Source organism: Lipotes vexillifer, unplaced genomic scaffold (genome assembly GCF_000442215.2).
Source record: "Lipotes vexillifer unplaced genomic scaffold, Lipotes_vexillifer_v1.1 scaffold124, whole genome shotgun sequence".
NCBI lineage: Eukaryota > Metazoa > Chordata > Mammalia > Artiodactyla > Lipotidae > Lipotes > Lipotes vexillifer.
Window position 1 is genome coordinate 1,278,554 of NW_006771308.1, and position 22,551 is coordinate 1,301,104.

Genomic DNA, 22,551 nt, shown 5'->3' on the forward strand with positions numbered 1-22,551 from the left:
CAGTTATACATATACATATGTTCCCATATCTCTTCCCTCTTTGTCTCCCTCCCTCCCACCCTCCCTATCCCACCCCTCCAGACAGCCACAAAGAACCGAGCCGGTTTCCCTGTGCCATGCGGCTGCTTCCCACTAGCTATCTGTTTTATGTTTGGTAGTATATATATGTCCACGCCACTCTCTCGCTTTGTCACAGCTGACCCTTCCCCCTCCCCATATCCTCAAGTCCATCCTCTAGTAGGTCTGTGTCTTTATTCCCGTCTTACCCCTAGGTTCCTCATGACCTTTTTTTTTTTTTCTTAGATTCCATATATATGTGTTAGCATACGGTATTTGTTTTTCTCTTTCTGACTTACTTCACTCTGTATGACAGACTCTAGGTCCATCCACCTCACTACAAATAACTCAATTTTGTTTCTTTTTATGGCTGAGTAATATTCTATTGTATATATGTGCCACATCTTTATCCATTCATCCGATGATGGGCACTTAAGTTGCTTCTGTCTCCTGGCTATTGTAAATAGAGCTGCAATGAACATTTTGGTACATGACTCTTTCTGAATTATAGTTTTCTCAGGGTATATGCCCAGTAGTGGGATTGCTGGGTCGTATGGTAGTTCTATTTTTACTTTTTTAAGGAAACTCCATATTATTTTCCATAGTGGCTGTATCAATTTACATTCCCACCAGCAGTGCAACAGTGTTCCCTTTTTTCTACAACCTCTCCAGCATGTATTGTTTCTAGATTTTTTGATGATGGCCATTCTGACTGGTGTGAGATGATATCTCATTGTAGTTTTGATTTGCATTTCTCTAATGATTAATGATGTTGAGCATTCTTTCATGTGTTTGTTGGCAATCTGTATATCTTCTTTGGAGATATGTCTATTTAGGTCTTCTGCCCATTTTTGGATTGGGTTGTTTGTTTTTTTGTTATTGAGCTGCATGAGCTGCTTGTAAATTCTGGAGATTAATCCTTTGTCAGTTGCTTCATTTGCAGATATTTTCTCCCATTCTGAGGGTTGTCTTTTGGTCTTGTGTATGGTATCCTTTGCTGTGCAAAAGCTTTGAAGTTTCATTAGGTACCATTTGTTTATTTTTCTTTTCATTTCCATTTCTCTAGGAGGTGGGTCAAAAAGAATCTTGCTGTGACTTATGTCATAGAGTGTTCTGCCTATGTTTTCCTCTAAGAGTTTGATATTTTCTGGCCTTACATTTAGACCTTTAATCCATTTTGAACTTATTTTTGTGTATGGTGTTAGGGAGCGTTCTAATCTCATACTTTTATGTGTACCTGTCCTGTTTTCCAGCACCACTTATTGAAGAGGCTGTCTTTTCTCCACCATATATTCTTGCCTCCTTTATCAAAGATAAGGTGACCATATGTGCATGGGATTATCTCTGGTCTTTCTATCCTGTTCCATTGTTCTATATTTCTGTTTTTGTGCCAGTACCATACTGTCTTGATTACTGTAGCTTTGTAGTATAGTCTGAAGTCAGGGAGCCTGATTCCTCCAGCTCCCTTTTTCATTCTCCAGATTGCTTTGGCTATTCGGGGTCTTTTGTGTTTCCATACAAATTGTGAAATTTTTTGTTCTACTTCTGTGAAAAATGCCAGTGGTAGATTCATAGGGATTGCACTGAATCTGTAGATTGCTTTGGGTAGTAGAGTCATTTTCACAATGTTGATTCTTCCAATCCAAGAACATGGTATATCTCTCCACCTGTTTGTATCATCTTTAATTTCTTTCATCAGTGTCTTATAATTTTCTGCATACAGGTCTTTTGTCTCCTTAGGTAGGTTTATTCCTAGATATTTTATTCTTTTTGTTGCAATGGTAAATGGGAGTGTTTTCTTAATTTCATTTTCAGATTTTTTATCAATAGTGTATAGGAATGCCAGAGATTTCTGTGCATTAATTTTGTATCCTGCTACTTTATCAGATTCATTGATTAGCTCTAGTAGTTTTCCGGTAGCATCTTTAGGATTCTCTAGGTATAGTATCATGTCATCTGCAAACAGTGACAACTTTATTGCTTCTTTTGCGATTTGGGTTCTTTTTATTTCTTTTTCTTCTCTGATTGCTGTGGCTAAAACTTCCAAAATTATGTTGAATAAGAGTGGTGAGAGTGGGCAACCTTGTCTTGTTCCTGATCTTAGTGGAAATGGTTTCAGTTTTTCAGCATTGAGGACAATGTTGGCTGTGCGTTTGTCATATATGGCCTTTATTATGTTGAGGAAAGTTCCCTCTATGCCTACTTTCTGCAGGGTTTTTATCATAAATGGGTGTTGAATTTTGTCAAAAGCTTTCTCTGAATCTATTGAGATGATCATATGGTTTTTATCCTTCAGTTTGTTAATATGGTGTATTACATTGATTGATTTGCGTATATTGAAGAATCCTTGCATTCCTGGAATAAACCCCACTTTGCTTATGTTGTATGATCCTTTTAATGTGCTGTTGGATTCTGTTTGCTAGTATTTTGTTGAGGATTTTGCATCTATGTTCATCAGTGATATTGGCCTGTAGTTTTCTTTCTTTGTGACATCCTTGTCTGGTTTTGGTATCAAGGTGATGGTGGCCTCGTAGAATGAGTTTGGGAGTGTTCCTCCCTCTGCTATATTTTGGAAGAGTTTGAGAAGGATAGGTGTTAGCTCTTCTCTAAATGTTTGATAGAATTCGCCTGTGAAGCCATCTGGTCCTGGGCTTTTGTTTGTTGGAAGATTTTTAATCACAGTTTCAATTTCAGTGCTTGTGATTGGTCTGTTCATATTTTCTATTTCTTCCTGATTCAGTCTTGGCAGTTTGTGCATTTCTAAGAATTTGTCCATTTCTTCCAGATTGTCCATTTTATTGGCATAGAGTTGCTTGTAGTAATCCCTCATGATTTTTTTTATTTCTGCAGTGTCAGTTGTTACTTCTCCTTTTTCATTTCTAATTCTATTGATTTGAGTCTTCTCCCTTTTTTTCTTGATGAGTCTGGCTAATGGTTTATCAATTTTGTTAATCTTCTCAAAGAACCAGCTTTTAGTTTTATTGATCTTTGCTATTGTTTCCTTCATTTCTTTTTCATTTATTTCTGATCTGATTTTTATGATTTCTTTCCTTCTGCTAACTCTGGGGTTTTTTTGTTCTTCTTTCTCTAATATTTTTTTGTTTTTTTTTCTGTTTTTTTTTGTGGTACACGGGCCTCTCACTGTTGTGGCCTCTCCCATTGTGGAGCACAGGCTCCAGACACACAGGTTCAGCGGCCACGGCTCATGGGCCCAGCCGCTCTGTGGCATGTGGGATCCTCCCGGACCAGGGCACGAACCCATGTCCCCTGCATCGGCAGGCAGACTCTCAACCACTGTGCCACCAGGGCAGCCCCTGTTTGTATATTTTACAGATCTTTTCCTGTAATTGATATCTAATCTCATAGCATTGTGGTCAGAAAAGATACTTGATACAATTTCAATTTTCTTAAATTTACCAAGGCTTGATTTGTGACCCAAGATATGATCTATCCTGGAGAATGTTCCATGAGCACTTGAGAAAAATGTGTATTCTGTTGTTTTTGGATGGAGTGTCCTATAAATATCAATTAAGTCCATCTTGTTTAATGTATCATTTAAAGCTTGTGTTTCCTTATTTATTTTCATTTTGGATGATCTGTCCATTGGTGAAAGTGGGGTGTTGAAGTCCCCTACTATGAATGTGTTACTGTCGATTTCCCCTTTTATGGCTGCTAGTTTTTGCCTTATCGTATTGAGGTGTTCCTATGTTGGGTGCATAAATATTTACAGTGTTATATCTTCTTCTTGGATTGATCCCTCGATCATTATGTAGTGTCCTTCTTTGTCTCTTGTAATAGTCTTTATTTTAAAGTCTATTTTGTCTGATATGAGAATTGCTACTCCAGCTTTCTTTTGACTTCCATTTGCATGGAATATCTTTTTCCATGCCCTCATTTTCAGTCTGTATGTGTCCCTAGGTCTGAAGTGGGTCTCTTGTAGACAGCATATATATGGGTCTTGTTTTTGTATCCATTCAGCCAGTCTGTGTCTTTTGGTGGGAGCATTAATCCATTTACATTTAAGGTAATTATTGATATGTATGTTCCTTTTCCCATTTTCTTAATTGTTTTGGGTTTGTTATTGTAGGTCTTTTCCTTCTCTTGTGTTTCTTGCCTAGAGAAGTTCCTTTAGCATTTGTTGTAAATCTGGTTTGGTGGTGCTGAACTCTTTCAGCTTTTGCTTGTCTGTAAAGGTTTTAATTTCTCCATCAAATCTGAATGAGATACTTTCTGGGTAGAGTAATCTTGGTTGTAGCTTTTTCTCCTTCATCACTTTAAATATGTCCTGCCAGTCCTCTCTGGCTTGCAGAGTTTCTGCTGAAAGATCAGCTGTTAACCTTATGAGGATTCCCTTGTTTTTTATTTGTTGTTTTTCCCTTGCTGCTTTAATATGTTTTCTTTGATTTTTGACAGTTTGATTAATATGTTCGTGTTCTTGGCGTGTTTCTCCTTGGATTTATCCTGTTTGGGACTCTCTGTGCTTCCTGGACTTGATTAACTATTTCCTTTCCCATATTAGAGAAGTTTTCAACTATAATCTCTTCAAATATTTTCTCATCTTATTCTGGGACCCCCATAATTCGAATGTTGGTGCGTTTAATGTTGTCCCAGAGGTCTCTGAGACTGTCCTCAGTTCTTTTCATTCTTTTCTCTTTATTCTGCTCTGCAGTAGTTATTTCCACTATTTTATGTTCCAGGTCACTTATCCGTTCTTCTGCCTCATATATTCTGCTATTGATCCCATCTACAGTATTTTTCATTTCATTTATTGTGTTGTTCATCATTGTCTGTTTCATCTTTATTTCTTCTAGGTCCTTGTTAACTGCTTCTTGCATTTTGTCCATTCTATTTCCAAGATTTTGGATCATCTTTACTATCATTATTCTGAACTCTTTTTCAGGTAGACTGCCTATTTCCTCTTCATTTGTTATTTTTTTTTTCCTTTGTGTTACGCGGGCCTCTCACTGTTGTAGCCTCTCCCATTGCGGAGCACAGGCTCCGGATGCACAGGCCCAGCAGCCATGGCTTATGGGCCCAGCCACTCCACAGCATGTGGGATCCTCCTGGACCAGGGCACGAACCCATGTCCCCTGCATCGGCAGGCGGACTCTCAACCACTGCACCACCAGGGAAGCCCTAGAATATTTTTAATTTCATTTATTGTGTTGTTCATCGTTGCTTGTTGCCTCTTTAGTTCTTGTAGGTCCTTGTTAAATGTTTATTGCAATTTCTCTATTCTATTTCCAAGATTTTGGATCATCTTTACTATAATTATTCTGAATTCTTTTTCAGGTAGACTGCCTATTTCCTCTTCATTTGTTAGGTCTGGTGGGTTTTTATCTTGCTCCTTCATCTGCTGTGTGTTTTCCTGTCTTCTCATTTTGCTTATGTTACTGTGTTTGGGGTCTCCTTTTTGCAGGCTGCATGTTCATAGTTCCCGTTGCTTTTGGTGTCTGTCCCCAGTGGCTAAAGTTGGTTCAGTGGGTTGTGTAGGCTTCCTGGTGGAGGGGACTAGTGCCTGTGTTCTGGTGGATGAGGCTGTATCTTGTCTTTCTGGTGGGCAGGTCCACATCTAGTGGTGTGTTTTGGGTAGTCTGTGGACTTATTATGATTTTAGGCAGCCTCTCTGCTAGTGGGTGGGGTTGTGTTCCTGTCTTGCTATATGGTTGGCATAGGTTGTCCAGCAGTGTAGCTTGCTGGTCGTTGAGTGAAGCTGGGTGCTGGTGTTGAGATGGAGATCTCTGGGAGATTTTCACCGTTTGATATTACGTGGAGCTGGGAGGTCTCTTGTGGACCAGTGTCCTGAAGTTGGCTCTCCCACCTCAGAGGCACAGCACTGACTCCTGGCTGCAGCACCAGGAGCCTTTCATCCACATGGCTCACCATAAAAGGGAGAAAAAGAAAGAAAGAAAGAGAGAGAGAGAGAGAGAGGGAGAGAGGAAGGGAGGGAGGGAGGGAGAGAGACAGAGAGAGAGAAAGGAAGGAAGGAAGGAAGAAAGAGGATAAAATAAAGTTATTAAAATAAAAAATAATTATTAAGAAAAAAAAATTTTAAGTAAAACAAACAAACGGACAGACAGAACCCTAGGACAAATGGTGAAAGCAAAGCTATACAGACAAAATCTCACACAGAAGCATACACATACACACTCACAAAAAGAGGAAAAGGGGAAAAAAATCATAAATCTTGCTCTCAAAGTCCACCTATTTAATTTGGGATGATTCATTGTCTATTCATGTATTCCACAGATGCAGGGTACATCAGGTTGATTGTGGAGCTTTAATCCGCTGCTTCTGAGGCTGCTGGGAGTGATTTCCCTTACTCTTCTTGGTTCGCACAGCTCCCGGGGCTCAGCTTTGGGTTTGGCCCTGCCTCTGCATGTAGGTCGCTGGAGGGCATCTGTTCTTCACTCAGACAGGACTGGGTTAAAGGAGCAGCTGATTCCGGGGCTCTGGCTCACTCAGGCTGCGGGGAGGGAGGGGCACGGAGTGCGGGGCAAGCCTACAGCGGCAGAGCCCGGCTTGACGTTGCACCAGCCTGAGGCGCTCCGTGCGTTCTCCTGGGGAAGTTGTCCCTGGATCACGGGACTCTCGCAGTGGCGGGCTGCACAGGCTCCCGGGAAGGGAGTTGTGGATAGTGACCTGTGCTCGTACACAGGCTTCTTGGTGGCGGCAGCAGTGGGGTATATTATTTTGATAAATATTGCTAAAACTTTCCCCACAAGTTGTAGCAGTTTGCACTCTAACCAGCCATATGTGAGAAGATCCATTTCCCTGTACCCTGGGCAGCACTGGATGTTACTAATTTTGGAATGTTTGCCTATACGTTAGGAAAAAAAGTCTCATCAAGCTGTTGCTCTGATTTGCCTTTCTCTTACTACTAGTGAGATTAAGTATCTTTTCATGTCTCTTGATGGTTTATATTTCCTTTTCTGTGTATGTTACCTATTTATAGCTTTTGCCCATTTTTTCCACTGGGTTGTCTTTTTTCTCATAGTACATAAAACTTCTTTGTAATATTTGGGATATCATTCTCTAGTTGTCATAACTTTAACAAATATTTCCCTGCCAATTGTCTTTTGACATTGTTTATAGTGCACTTGTTTCTTTTTTCTCTTGTAAACCAACATTATTTTATTTTTTTATTATGGTAAAATATACATATCATAAAACTTACTATTTTAACCATTTTTAAATGTACATTTCAGTGGCATTAAGTGAATTCACATTAGTATACAACCATCAGTTCAACCATCTTCAGAACTTTTGTCATCTTCCCAACATTATTTTATTTTTATGTAGCTAAACTTACCTATCTTGTTTTTTTTTTCTTCTGGAACTCTTGTATTGTTTTTAGGATGCTTTCTCCCCAAGCTAAGGTCCTACAAAATTCTCCTAAATTTTTTCTACTATTTATATTATTTTATATTAAAACATTTAATATATTTATGTTAAATGTTTATAAATGTTTTAATATATGTAAAATTTATTCCTGTATATGGGGTGATGAGATGTGGTTCTAATTTTCCCGATGAGTAGCCACTTTTCCCAGAATCATTATTATTGTTATTATTATTTGTTGCGGTACGCGGGCCTCTCACCGTTGTGGCCTCTCCCGCTGTGGAGCAGAGGCTCCGGACGCGCAGGTTCGTGGGCCATGGCTCACGAGCCCAGCTGCTCTGCGGCATGTGGGATCTTCCCGGACCAGGGCATGAACCCGTGTCCCCTGCATCGGCAGGCAGACTCTCAACCACTGCGCCACCAGGGAAGCCCCCAGAATCATTATTAAATAAAGCACATTTTTCAACTATATTGAAGTACTGCCTTTGTCATATGTTAATTTCCCTTACGTATATGGATCTAATTTTAGACTCGGTACTGCTTCTGTTTGTTCATTTCTGTGTGTGTAGTCTGCTGGGCTGTTGATGATGATGATGACAATTACAGGTGCTTTATTGAAAATTTAACCATTTTGTAAACAAGTTGACCCAATTTTTTCCTTGATGATTTTAAAACAGTTATAGTTCTATATGAATATAAAAGCCATTTTATCTAGTTAAAAAGATCCTTTTTGTATTCTGATTGGAATTGCATTACATCCACATATTTTTCAGAAGAACTGACATTTTTATGATATGAATTCTTCACTGGTATCATTTTATCAGGACCATACTTGTATTTCCAAAGTCCTAAGTCCTTAAATGAGGTAAGGGTAAAATTTAGAGCTTTCTTTCTGAATCAAAACTGAAATTGGTTACTGCTGCTATTAACTCTTACATTGAGTTGCATGATTTAGTTGAGAGCATTCATCTGGGTGAGAAGGAAGAATAAGAGGAAGTATGAAGAGCCTTGATTCTTTCTTAGTTTAGACAAGCTCTAAACCTGCCTGGGTCTCAGGTTCTTGAGAGTGTTATAATATGCTGATCTGGGAATCCTTGGGAACTACCCAGGATTAATTATTATAAAGGAGGGGGACATCACTTTTCTCCATTCTGGGTGAATGCTAACTGATAAAAGATTCTTGCAAAGGGATCTGTGTAACTGAGACCAAGAGTCGAGTTCAAAAATTGTAAAGGCTTGTGAAAAACATTTTACCAAGACAGCTCTCAACTTTCTAAACTTTAATCCCTGTTCTTTTTTTATTTACCACAAATTTCTGGGAAAAGAAGAATGTTTTTGAAAGGAAAACAAGATATGATCCTTGAGAAAATGGTCTGTTTTCCTCTAAGGCACAGACAGGATAAATATCCCCCCATGCTCTGCACAAAGAACAGAGACCAGAGAATCCTTCGCACTTGAGGGATAGGGGAGACCACAGATGTAATGGTCTGTACACTGGTCAATCCAGAAATGTATGAGCGCTGAGGCGTCCCTAGGGTAGAGGTCCCAAACCCAGTACTTACAGGGGCCAGGCAGGTGTGGGAGAAATGACTCACTCTCACAAACAAATATATTTTTTCTTATTTGTCTTAAAATATGCAGTTATTTCTATTGCTTGTATATTTTCCCACTTTTGATAGAGATATGGGCACATTAAATACGTCACTTTTAACTTTAAGAAAATTAATACTGGAAGGGTGATGATAAAGGGCCACTTTCACTTGGCCTTAGTGTCAGGGAGTGGTAGGGTGTGTTGGGGACTGTGATGAACTCACGTACCCAGCCTTATCCACCGTGGACAGCTGCTTCTCAGTCCCAACCCACTGACGCCACAGACTGCAGGCCCAGGATGGCTAGATTGCCAGTGTTTTCAAGAGGATCTTGGTAACCAGGGTTTTAAAGTAACATTTCCTGATCTGAAGTGTTGGCAGCTGGGTCAAAAATCCTTCAAAATGCTAAGGCCAAACGTTTGACCTTAGAGGATGTAGAAGCCTGAGCTTATCACAATGGATAGGTGGGCAGTGAGGACAAAGGGCCGATGACAGGGTGGAGGCGCTGCCCAAGAAGCATGTGTAGCCCTCTCAGCTCTGCGGGGGAAACCAAGCAGGGCTCAGGTTAAACTCAGTGGGTGAAAATAGCATTCTTTTTTTAATGTCAGAGAAAATGCTTCTCTTCACAGTGTAATAGGAAACATCCATATTCAAAAGGCAGAGAAAATAAAAAGGAGACCAAAATAAAATAGGAGCAGCAAAGGCAGAAACTTTATATAAGAGACACTAAATCTGAGTCTGAGGCGGCCCAGGCTTCTAGATATAGAATAACTGAAGGATGGTGAATGGCCTGGGAAGAGGCACTGACATCCTCAAGATTGAGCCAGCACAATTCAGAGTGCTGAGGAATAAGACCAGGCCTGAGGCTTTGGTTTCACATACTCATAAACAGGGAGGAATGAGAATTAAGAGAGCCCTGAACTCCATCTTTGTAGTACATACGGTAATTTAGTCTGTTCTAGTAAGACTTCTATGTATAATAAGCATGTTGAGTAAGCCTGTGGACAGTCCATCCATCATGTTGCTTGGTTCTTCTCATCTAATTCCTCCCAGTGCCCCTAAAGGAGCCCATTCAAGGTTGAAGAAGAAACATCCAAACCTTCGTCAATGCAAACATTCACAATATCGAAGCCTTGATCAAGACCTCCAGGCTACCAATTGCAGACTGGGTTCAGGACCAGAGGTGTCCCTCTGAGCTCTGCCCCTGAGGTCAGGGGAGTCAACAGAGAAGAGTACGGTTTGGGGATGCTAAATCCGCCACATCTGGCTCCTGATCTCACCACTGCACTGACGCTGCTTCCGGTGAGGTCACACGAACCCCTTTAGGACGCCCCCGCGGGCGCCTCTCAGGCTTCTTCCCACTTGACTCTTCAGCAGCATCATCACCGTGGACCACTTCCTCCTTCCACGATATCTCTGTAGTGTCACGTTCTGCTGTCTTATCTCTTATCTTGGGGGACTTTCTTCCCTTTCCCCTCCTCTGCTTCCTCCTCATCTACCACGTATCTGGGTGCTGGGGTTCCTTGGCCTCTTCCTTCTCACTCTTCTGGGCAATCACTTCTAGCCATGGCTTTGCTTATACTCATGCTGACTCCCCGGCTATTATCTTCAACTCAAACTCCAGCTGACCTGATGACTGTATTGGTACCTCGAAGTCCCTGTCAACCCAACATGCCAGAACAGTAGTTCCTTCCCCCTAAAACCTGCTCCTCCTCTCAGTCATTGCACCACCATCCACCCCCATTATACAAACCTTTGGTCATTCTTGATACCCTCTCCTGCATCCCTCACCTCCAGTCCATCACCACATCTGGACTATTCTAGTAATAAAATCTATCTCCAAACAGTCCTTTCTTGCCATCTACCCTGCTTCAGTGCTGGTCCAAGCTCTCAGCTATCAACAGGCTCTTCACCGGTCTCCTCTCACCGTATTGCCTCCTCTGAGCCATTCTGTATCCTGCCACCATAGTAAGCTTTTAAAAACCCAAATGGTAAATTACCACATCTTGCTAAAATTCCTTCCGGTAGCTTCCCATTGCACTTAGGATGAAACGTAAATTTCTTAGTATGTCCTGCAAGGCCCCACAGGACCTGCCTTCTGCCTGTCTCACTGGCATCTGTTCCATGTGCTTGACACTCAAACCACACCATCCTGCAGTTCCTTAAGTGGCATAAGTTCCCTCCTGGCTCAGAGCCAGTCCTCTGCCTGGAAAGCCACCATCTCTCTACCACCACCCCTTCCCTTGGTCTGGTCAGACCTTTCTCACCCTCCAGGACTCAGTTCAAAGTCACTTCCTAAGGACAGTTTCTCTAAGGCAGCCTAGTCTTTTATATATGGAGGGCTCTTCATGGCACTTCTTTGCTTAATGCCCGAGTCCTCCGTCCCATTCACCAGTGTGTCCCTAGTGCCTTGAATAGTGCCAGAGGCTGAGCAGACACTCTCAGATCTTTGTTATAATATAACAAAGAACACAGCCAAGACAGGGACTGGCTCCCAGATATCTGCTGCTCTGGAATGTTTTCAGGTCACCCAGAATCCTGGCTACCTACAGAGAGTTAATAATTTATTTTAAAATATTTATAATTTAACTTTTGTAAGTCCTAATTAGAATTTAGTCTTAACAATTAATTTTTCTAAATGAAGAATTTTCTGGAAATCAGTTGAGAAATAAGTTATTGGCTATTTGCAGCTACCTAAAGGTTGTCTCATGGCAGGGGATAGGAGAGACAGGTGGTTTAAGTGTCACATGACATCTTCCTATGTTGCCAGAGGCATTGGAAGCCCTCTCATTTGACGATAAACGTCACAAGCCTTAAATCTCTATATGCGCCTCAGTGGTATGGTGAAAAGTACTCTCACACTCCTGGCAGAGGTGTAAGTATGTTTGATCCTTTTGGAAAGCAGTTCGGCCATATCTGTTTAGAGCTTTATGTTATACTCCTGGGACTCTAAATGGTGCCCAACTAACTTCTTAAATGGCCACCTTCCCCAAGGAGATCTTCCCTGGGCCGCTCACTACCCTCGAGCCAGGTACCCTTTCCTGGGGGCTTTTTGTAACACTTATCACGTCTGTAATTACTTGTTCCACATCTGTCTCCTCTCCTAGGTTCTAAGCTCCTTGAGAGTATGGTCAAGTACTTGCTATGTCTCTATATCCTTAGGACTAGCAGAGTGCCTTAAGCACATTAAGATAGATAAATACTTGTTGAATAAAATGAATTGAGAAGGTCAGCCTAAATAGAAATAGATGGAACCCCCAAAAGTAATATTAACAGTTAAGCTTCCTGGAGAGAACAATGTGGCCTGACACTGTTTCATGTGCTTTGTGTTATGAAGCTGTCACAGCAGCCCTTGAGCTTCCTGCTCTCACAGATGGAAAACTGAGGCCTAGAGACATTAAATTAAATTATTCAAAGTTAAGGTCAGCTGGTTAGTAGCTTGTTCAGCAAAACCTTATTTATAATACACAAAAATTGGAGAGAATCTCTATGTTATTTGAATAGAATATGCAGCAATTGTTAGAATCTAGGTTTTCAAAAGGTGTGCAGTAACAGGAAGATGGGTGTAGTATTATATTTACAGTCCCACCCGGTTCAATGGATCCTGCTGTGACAATGCTCTTTACCTGCTACATGGTCCCCATGCTTGGGTTGCAGAGTTATAGCTCTTTGAGTTCATACCAGGGTGTCGGGTGGGGCAGAGGCGGGCTAGACGTAGAAAGTGACATCTGGAGGATGAGAGTGTTTCAGAGGGAGAACTGGGTGAACAGGTCCTGAAGCGAGAGGGAGTGTGAGCTTTTGAAGAAGTGAGAGAAATTCAGTGTGTCTAGGGTTTAAGAGATGGGCCTGCAGAAGTAAGCAGAGGTCAAATTGAGAGGATATCTGGGTTTTATCCTGAGGCAGCAGTGCCCCTGGTGATCACTGCAGGTATGGATGTGACAAGTTGGAGGTGCCAGTCTTGGCATCTGAGAAGGTCCAGGTATTTGTTTCAGTAGAATTGATACATTTGTACTTTTGCTAAAAAAGTTGGCTGAAGATGTGAGGACTACATATGGAACATGGAAAATGAAAAGAATCTAAGATTTGAGGTCTGGGCCTTCAGACAGTTATTTTTCAGAGGCTGTAAGAAAATCTCTGCTTCCCGCTAATTTTCATAAAGCTGCTATTTACCCCCTTTAAACTTGGTTGTTTGCTTTCTGCTTGAGACATCTGAGCCAACACAATTCTTTGGTTTAAAACAGCAGTCAGTCCTGTCCTCCTATATCGGGAAAGTGTTAGTTCAGGCTAAAAGTTTCCAGCTATGGGAATGTAAATCTGGGGCTTAATAGCTTGGAGTGCCTTCTGTTCTAAGGCCCAAATGTGGCTAATGGGCTTTAGAGTGTCTTGGCTGTTTTATATTTGTTTCATCAAGTGTAATCGCTGGAGCAGGAATTTCACATCCTGAAGATAGAGGGGTTTTACAAAGAAAATGAGAAAATAATTGTCTTTTTTAGTATTTCTCTTGCTGACTGTTTCTCTTCTCACTATACAAATGTGCTAGAGTGTGCGGTTCAAGAACTTCAGTTTTTCTCCTTCTGTCTTTTATCATTTATGAAATATCTGTCTACCTATGATTAATACCTCTGTCTACATATCAAATCACCTGGAGAATTTGGGGAAAAAAACCAGATGGCTGGGCCCCTGTCCAAGACCGATTCAGGATCTCTGGGGGTGGTACCGGGGCATCTGCAGTTTTCAAAAGTTCCCCTGGTGATTCTACTACAGGGTTATTATCTAGTGCTGCATTAACAAACCTCCTCAAAACTTAGTAGCTTAGGGTTTCCCTGGTGGCGTAGTGCTTGAGAGTCCACCTGCCGATTCAGGGGACACGAGTTCGTGCCCTGGTCTGGGAAGATCCCACGTGCTGCAGAGCGGCTGGGCCTGTGAGCCATGGCCGCTGAGCCCACGCGTCTGGAGCCTGTGCTCCGCAATGGGAGAGGCCACAACAGTGAGAGGTCCGCGTACTGAAAAAACAAAAACAAAAACAAAACTTAGTAGCTTAAAAAAGAATGATTTCTTACTTCTTACAGTTGTGCTTTGGCTGAGTGCTCCTTCAGGGGTCTTGCGTGGGCTCGCCCACGTAGCCGAATTAGATGAGGGCTGGCAGGGGCTGAGCGCAGCTCGAACACCTGTGCCCTGCTCTCCTCGTGGTATTTCATCCCGGGCTGGATCTGGGAGGGATCTCATGATTGCTTTGACCACTAGAATGAGGCAGAAGTTATATCACCTGATTTCTGAGACTAGGCCTTAAGAAGCCTTTCAGCTTCCTCTTTTGCTCTCTTAGGTCACTGCCCAGAGGCCTTCAAGCCCTAAAGAAAGTTAACCATTTTTGCTCTCTTCACAGTAGTTTGCTTAGTTGTAGTGTTTCCAGTAGGATCATGGACAGGAGGGGCCAGAAAGCTAAGTACAAGATTTAACTCTGTCAACACCGACATTCATTCCTGCCTGTGTTTTCTAGATACACTCCTTCAGCCATATCAGATTGGAGAGTCTTCCTCATTTTTCTCTTTTAAAAGGTTTCATCAGCCTAGGAAACCTGATTTACTCATTCATTCACAAATAATGATCGAACGCCTATTATGTGCAAGGCCCCATGCTGGGAATACAACATCATTCTGCGTAAACAAGAGAACACAGACCCTGATGTTTGTCATGGTTCTTATATTCTATAGAATGTATCCATTATATCTGTTGGCAGCAGAGGACATTAAACAATCAATTGAACAATTACTTAGTAGGTTTGAAGGATTCCAAAGGATTCATACTTCAGTGGGGGCCACGAGGGACACTGAACCAGTCTAGGGAGATCAGGGAGATCTCTTTAGGAGGGGACATTTTCATTCTTTTTTCCCAGCCTTCTCATATCTCTCTTTACCTTCACTAACCACCAGGATCATGATCATTTTTCATGTACAGGCTGCTAACGAACAGCTCATCAAGTGAAGGATAGTGCTATCGACAGCCTCCGTCAATCCAAGACAAGAATTTTTCTAAAGGACAAATAGCTTTCTTCTGTTGGGCCAGAATTAGAGAAAAGTGTCTTTCACACTTCCACTTTAGGACCTTGCTTTTTGTGTTTTCAGCAACTCAAGCATCCCAACCTCGTCGACCTTATCGAAGTCTTCAGGAGGAGGCGGAAGCTTCACCTGGTGTTTGAATACTGTGACCACACGGTGCTCCACGAGCTGGACAAACACCAAAGAGGGTGAGTGACCTGTCGTTTACAAACAAAACACAGCAAAACACACTAGGGTTTGCGAGGGAAAATGAGTTATGACCCTTTTTCACAGCAGGCAAGGACAGCCAGTGTTTGGCCAGCATACTCTGCTGCTGAGGGGTTACCAGAAATGTTGAGAAAGAAATCCTAACTCATCATTTTCATGGAGAAAGCAGCAACTACATTATTCGGTTGACCTTGATTTCTTGGTATATTATCTCTGCATAAATGCTATGTCAGTCTCTAGGAAAGAAAAGGAGGGATATTAGTTATTCTGTGCCTGCCTAGGGAAGCATAAGGACTTGGAGGTTGAAAGGAAGAGTTCAAAGACAATGGCTAATAGGAAGTTTAAGGCTAAAACAAACGTGGTGTTTTATCTGAAGCAACCCAGGTATCTGGTCTGCTCTATTGGTCAGAACTTTTTTGGTTACAAATGACAAAAAACCCAACTGAAGCCGGGTGTAGGTGAAAAAGGAAGTGGTGGTGGCTATGATTGGAGAGGTGACTCTGGAGGTCCTGCTGATCTTATAACACATTTCTAGCACAGGCAACACCTTTGTGTACAGCAGCAGAAGGCTCAGTGAGCAGACAGAGCCTTTGTTTGAAGAAAAAAAGGCAGGGGTTGGGGGTGAGCTCCCTTCCTCTGAAGGTCGCTCCTTGCCAGGGTGAGCAGAATGCAGGCTGGATTTTGGCTCCCACCCACTCCTCAGCTGGGTGTCTTTAAGGCAGAGCGCCTTAGGTGGGGCCGTTCTCTCTCTCTCCCTCTCCCCCGCACCAATGACTCCCAACTCTTCCTCTCTGTGTTGGCTTCATTCTGCCTTGGAGTTGAGTCTCCTTTGCAGGGTTGATTTTGGAGGGTATGTGTGTGTGCTGTGAGATGGAAGCAGTTAGGAAGGGAAAAGTGTGAACTAGAAAGCATTGCCACAGGCTTTTATCAACCTGTGTAGCCATTCTAGAAGAAAGGAAGTTCTAGAAGAAGGTAGCGTCTGCATACAAAGTCCAGTAGAAGACTGATTGGCTCAGCTCAGGTGATGCAGCTACCCCTGAAACCAGTCACTGTGCCAGAGGGAGAGGGTAGAATGATTAGAAGGTCCTGGGAGATATGATTCAAAGTGGGTCAATCAAAGAAGACTTCATGGAGGAGGTGACCTTTGACGTGCAAGGTGAGGAGACTCTAGAGAAGTCGAACAGGGAAGGATATCTCCTCTTCTCTGTCTTTTGCTGTGTTCCTGGGAGCCCAACTTTGGCTGAGGACGCTATGTAGAGTGCACTGGAGATCAGAATGATGGAACGGCACCCCGCCCTGGCTCACATTTGCACTCCAGTGGCTGGAGGCTGAGGCTCTTTCAACAAGGCTTTCAAGCCTTGGCCAAGAGCTTGCTCTGCCATGTGGTGGTGGTTATGTATGATCTGCCATGACCTCCGGGCAGATGGGATTAAAGTGGTTCATGGTTCGTTAGTGACCATGGCACAGGCTTTTCTTGTTAATTTACACAGTGAGAGAGAGCCAAGGGAATGGACACCTCCCTCCCTTCAGCAAGTCATTGATACAGAGAAATTATGTATTCAAGGGAGAAAACATTGACTATGTTGATATTTGCTCTTTTGACAGCTTGCTAGTGACACTTCAATTAAACCTACTAGTATAAGTTACTCGTGCTATGTGGAACTAGTGGGTTGTTGCAAGGAGTTTGATTAATCATGTTAGATTGAGTCACTTAGAAACACTGATTAGTGGGGGGTTGCAAGCAATTGGGAGTCAGTTCTTTTTTAGCATGTAGTTTAAGCAGAAGAATAAAAAGACAGGATGAGAAGTGATTAGAGGCTTGGAAGCAGATTTTTTTTAACTCTACTGGCTAAAATCTGTTATATATGTTCCAGAAAATGCTTTAATATAGAGGTGGGTTAGAGAAGGGAAAGAGTGGTAGACGTGTGTGGTTAAGTACAAGCAGCTTCATTTCCAAATGACACTGTGCCATAGTTTATCAAATATATGATTGACTTAAGGAACAGTAATATCTGAGCAAGTTTGAAAAGTAAGATTTATTCTAAGTCAGATCATATGCATTTACTTTGAAGTTTAGGGATGTGTGTGTGTGTGTGTGTGTGTGTGTGTATGTGTTTTAAAAATAAAATTTCCTTTCCATTATCCTGACTATTTGGATTCTCCGATCCTTTAAATGCTATTTCAGAATTTTGATTGTCATCATTAAGGAGTAAATGTCATTAACTCTGTCAACCAATGATTTTGAAATTCATAGGAAAACTTTGTTTCAATGTAGAAATCTACAAAATAAAGCTATACTGTAAAATAAAACTTTGTGAGTGTATTCCCAGTAAAAGTGGGTCAGCATCACCTGTGTGACCTTTAGCAAGTTGCTTACAGGTATCCTTACCTCTAAAAATGAGAGTTTAGTACCAGGTAAAATTTAAGAGAACTTCCAGCTCTACAGTGTTATGAGTTGATGATCTAATACCTAGAGCTCAGAAGACTGCAGTTCTCTTTTAGTTTCACATGTGATCTGTTAGACAATATCAACAGAAGATAATGTGCTAATGCTGATGTTTTTCCTGCCTGATGGCAGGTTGGTCCTCCCTGGGTTTGTACATTTACCCCAAGAATGTCCTGTGATCACTATATTTCCAGGTACAAATTTCTAAAATATAAGGTGGATCATGCCACTCTCCTACATAAGTCATTTAATAGCTCCTCAAAGCTTACTGGTGTGGTAAAAACCCCTAGCATGGGATACAAGATCTCACTCACTCTGCAAGATCACCCTATTTCCCACCAGTTTCCAGTCCCACAGAATCATTTGCATCCTAGGCTTTAGGACACCTGGGTTGCCCTACCTTCTGTACTCTGCCTGGCAAACTCCTGCTTGCCCTTGGATACAGCTCAAAGATGACCTCCTTATGATACCTACCTTAGGAGACTCGGGAGTTCCTTCCTGTGGTATCCATTACATCTTCTGGAATTATTTATGTTTGCCCAGTAAACTATAAAATCTTCAAGGGCAAGAGCTGTGCCTTCCTCATCTGTGTATCCCCAGTAGTTTTTAGCTTAATTCTTGGCACTTGGTATATTCTCAATACTTTATGTGGAGTGACTGAGTCAGCAAACTGATAAATTGATCCTTAAAGATGATTTTAAAGAATAGTAATCATAACAATGTTTTATTTTTCATTTAAAAAGAGTTACTTTGATTAAAATTTTCTAAAACCTAATATTGTCAAAGGAAATTATTAGTACACTGCTAGAGCAACCTGTCCAGAGGGCAATTTGGCAGTGGGTCTACTTCTGTTAATTTACCACAAGAAAATAATCGAGTATGTGTGTAAATATTTAGTTTAAAAAGTGTCTATTGTTAAAGTATTGTTTATAATAAAAAAATTGGAAACAACTGAAATGTCCCATGATAGAGGATTGGTTAAGTAAATTATGGTATATCTTTACAATGGAATACAGTGGAGCTGCTAAGAATCATGCTTATAAGATAAAACAAACATTGACATAGAGAAATGTTCATGAGTGGTTGCAAAATGAAGAAAATATGCTATAATAAAAAAACATTTCACTTTCATAGAATTTATATATAGGTAGAAAATAAAGAAAAGTAATTAATATACACGTTTTAATAGAAATTATCTCTGAGTGATGATTGTATAGATATTTTCCACTTTGTTTTTTTATATTTTCTCCATGTTCCACTTATTACTTTGGCAATGTTTTAATTATTAAAAATAATTCCTGCTAAATCAGACTCAAAGACTTATCTCTACTTGGAATCTGAAATGGATACTAATTTATCTCCTTGTAAGATGTTGGTAACTTCTTGAACTCCTTTGGAAGGCTTTTGGAGAAGATTCACATTCATGCTGCTACTAACAAGCAAGTTTATGCCAGAATATATCCTGTTATAGTGGCATAAATACGTGTCCATTATAATTCCCAGTGCTGTGTTCGTGTTGCTTATATTTGCTCTCAAGCATATTCCTTATCTTCTGTAGGACTGAATAGGCCTTGTACTTATTATTCTATTAACTATTGGTCTCTCTTCTGTCAAAGTTTCGTAAACAACTGGTTTAGGTGTCCTCTCCTCATTTTTCTGCTCCTGTGTAAGTGCAGCCAGACACGTCACCCATTCTTTTCCTGTGCAGATTCCATTACCACCAGATCCTCCTCTGACTCTCATATAGTTTGTTCAAAGAACATCTGGTGGGTAAAGGGCATTACTACAAGTTTTCAGTTTCTTACAATGGAATTCCAGAACTTTTCTAAAACTCTAAAAATCTCTTTTTTAATGTGATGCATTGTTTGTTGTAAAAATGTCAAGCAACACAGAAACATATAGAAATAAAGTTTGAGAAATGGTTTTCTAATTATTTTTCTATGAATATATTTATTTAAAGAGATTGAACTCTACATACTGTTCATTTTGTAAGTGTGTTTGGGAGCTGTCTCCCTATTCATACACACATCTCTACTTTTATATTTTTAAAATGGTATCAAATTCCATGGTGCAAATATACCATGGTTTCTTTATTCAACCCCCCCCATTGATCAATATTTAGATTGTTTCTAGTTTTTCTCTAATAATAAGGCTACAGTAAACATAAATATTTCTGTAAGATAAATTTCAAAGAACATATTATTTCCATAGGAGCTTGGCCAGCCCTTTCGTCCCCATCTTTGTTGTAACCTTGTGTAGAAATGAAGCTTGAATGGATGTTGATTGTTTGACTTCTTGTAATGTGACAAATATTAGAGGAGTAGTGGTGGAAAGGACCGTTACTGTATTGAGAACCTGGGAAGAGATCCACGGTCTTTCTTTGTCATCTCTCTCGTCTCTCTTATTTCTGAAGATGTGTTTAAAATGCAGTGTAATCTGTTCACTTTCACACAGCAGTTGTTTAGGTTTCTGTCTGTTCATTTCAATTTTGTTATCAGGACATTAGGGTCATAGTCCATCCGTTCCAAAACTTGGAAGGAGAGACAGAAGTTTGCTTTCTGGGAGTTATTTTGTGAAACCAACACATTATGCATCAGGGCAGAGATATGCAAAGCATCCTTAAAGGGATAGGAGGCTGCCGGGCTGGTTAGATGTGACTGATTACATACATTTTATCTAAGGACGACAGCTTCCTAATTTGGAGATGGGTGCAACTAAACTGTCTCAGCATAAAGGCAGTAACCAGTCAAACTGTGTACTTTCTCTCATTCCAACTCTTTGCTCACCAAACACCATTCTCATTAGAACCTGAGTTTCTCTATGGAATTGCCTACAACGAGAGCATAAGCTGGCACTCAGGATTTAAAGATGGATGACTAAATTAGCATTCTGGCTTTATATATCAGGTTAGTAAATTTGTGTAATGTTCACCTGCCCATTTGAAATGGATACTGTCTTGGTGTGCTGACAAAACTAAGTGTCTGTATATGAAAACCTGAAGACCATTGTAAAAGGAGCCAGGCTGCTGGCTGCCCTTCCAGACGAAGCAGCACATTCTCCGTGTTGCTGTGATGAAATGACTTTTCCCCCCAATTCTGTTCTTCACTTAATATTTTCTCATATGCATTTCTCTCCGCCACACCCCACCCTCCTGCCCGCCTCTCCTCTCGGCAGGCATGTGGGATCTTAGTTCCCAAACCCAGGATCTAGCCTGCGCCCCCTGCAGTGGAAGCACGGAGTCTTAACCACTGGACCGCCAGGGAAACCCCTCATGTGCGTTTCTAAATATGTTGCAGTATAATTTTTAGATCTATTATTAACTATAAGATATTACATCTAGTTACATTACCATCTAACTGTTCCTCCATTGTTGAATATTGAGGCCATTTTCAGTGTCTTGTCTGATAAATGATTCTACTCTCAAAATCTTCCTCCAAAAAGAAGATTTTTCTTCTTTTGCACTTTTTCTTTAGAAGTTCTCAAAATGGGATTATCGGCTCATAGGGTTTGTCAAACTGAACCAATTCACCTTATCACCAATGATGTGGATTTATATATATTTTTTCCTTATGGTCATGCTACTTTGGTTTCTATTATTAAAATATTTGATGAATGAATTCCTTCAAACATACAAGGTAGAAATAATAACAATCCTACACAAACTCTTTCAGAAAATATAGAAGGAAGAAGCACTTTCCAGATCCTATTGTGAGGCCACTATATCCTGATGCCAAAACTAGATGAGGACATTTCAAGGAAAGAAAATGACAGGTGTATATCCCTTGTGAACTTAGGTGTAAGAAACCTTAGCAAATTAAATCTAGCAAAATGTAATGTAATAAAAAGAGTGAGGTACTGCTATTTCTGGATGTATTAATTTTTAGACATTTTTAGACATTATCTACAGACTATTCTGATAGATGAGGATTTAGCTCTCTTACACCATTATTTCCTCTGCTTCCCCTTCTCCCCCCAAATAGTTACATTAAAATTTTATTAATTCAGCATTCACTGTTCCCACTATTGTGCCTGTAAGTATTACTTATAGCTGAGCATTTTACCATACTAGGGTTTCTTTTCGTATTTTTTCTGCAAATTATATTTGCCTTGCTTTTTAAATTTTCCACTCTTTTTAATAGTCTCTCAGCATACTTTTCCACAGGATAATCACATCAGGTAATCCATTAGTTCACTTTTTTGCCCCCTTGGTGATATCCTGCCTTTAGACCCCCATTCTCCATCTGTTTGGCTTGCTGTTCTCCAAGCCCGCTGACCAGCTGTCCTCCTGGGACTTCCCTTTGCTGTCATCCTTTGAATCCCCTCTTGGAATTTCTCTATGGTTTGATTCACCACTTCCTGGATCTCCGGTCTTCCTCTTTCTGGGTTTGCTTACTTAGTGTGGCCAAGGATCTCTGTCTCCAATTGGCTAAAATGATGGTACAGTCACACAGAAATCTAGACCACAGACATTTCTAATGATACCCCCTTACTCCTCCTTGGAGCCAAACACTTGGGAAGCTTTTACGTTCCTGGGGGTGAAACAAAGTCCTCAAAGCAGGCAGGAGGAGTGCCGTGAGGTCACACTGGTGGAGGACCCAGGAGTGCACTTCTGCACCTCTTCCCACGAGTGGAAGATGGATTCCATTCCACCCTCCCTGGAGGGAGTACCTCTGTCAAGTTGGACCACAGCTCAGTGGGGTCCAGAGGGACAGCTGTAGCTCTCACCTGCTGTCACCATGTCTTGTCTTGTACTTTTATTTTCCCAAAGATACTATAAGCTGCCTGAGGGTGAGATGATGTCTTATTATATTTAGATTGAGCTTCAGTGTCGTTCTAGTTAGGTTTTAGGAAAGAG

General features: G+C 41.0%; 1 protein-coding gene across 2 annotated transcripts in view; it reads left to right on the forward strand.

Moving 5' to 3' along the window:
* The window catches only part of CDKL1 (cyclin dependent kinase like 1), a 64,146-nt gene that overhangs the window by 23,536 nt on the left and 18,059 nt on the right, over window positions 1-22,551 (forward strand). For both annotated transcript variants that reach the window (XM_007446615.1, XM_007446614.1), the window contains one exon: window positions 15,110-15,231. In XM_007446615.1, the coding sequence (XP_007446677.1) occupies window positions 15,110-15,231 (122 nt within the window). The remainder of the gene's footprint in view (window positions 1-15,109; window positions 15,232-22,551) is intronic.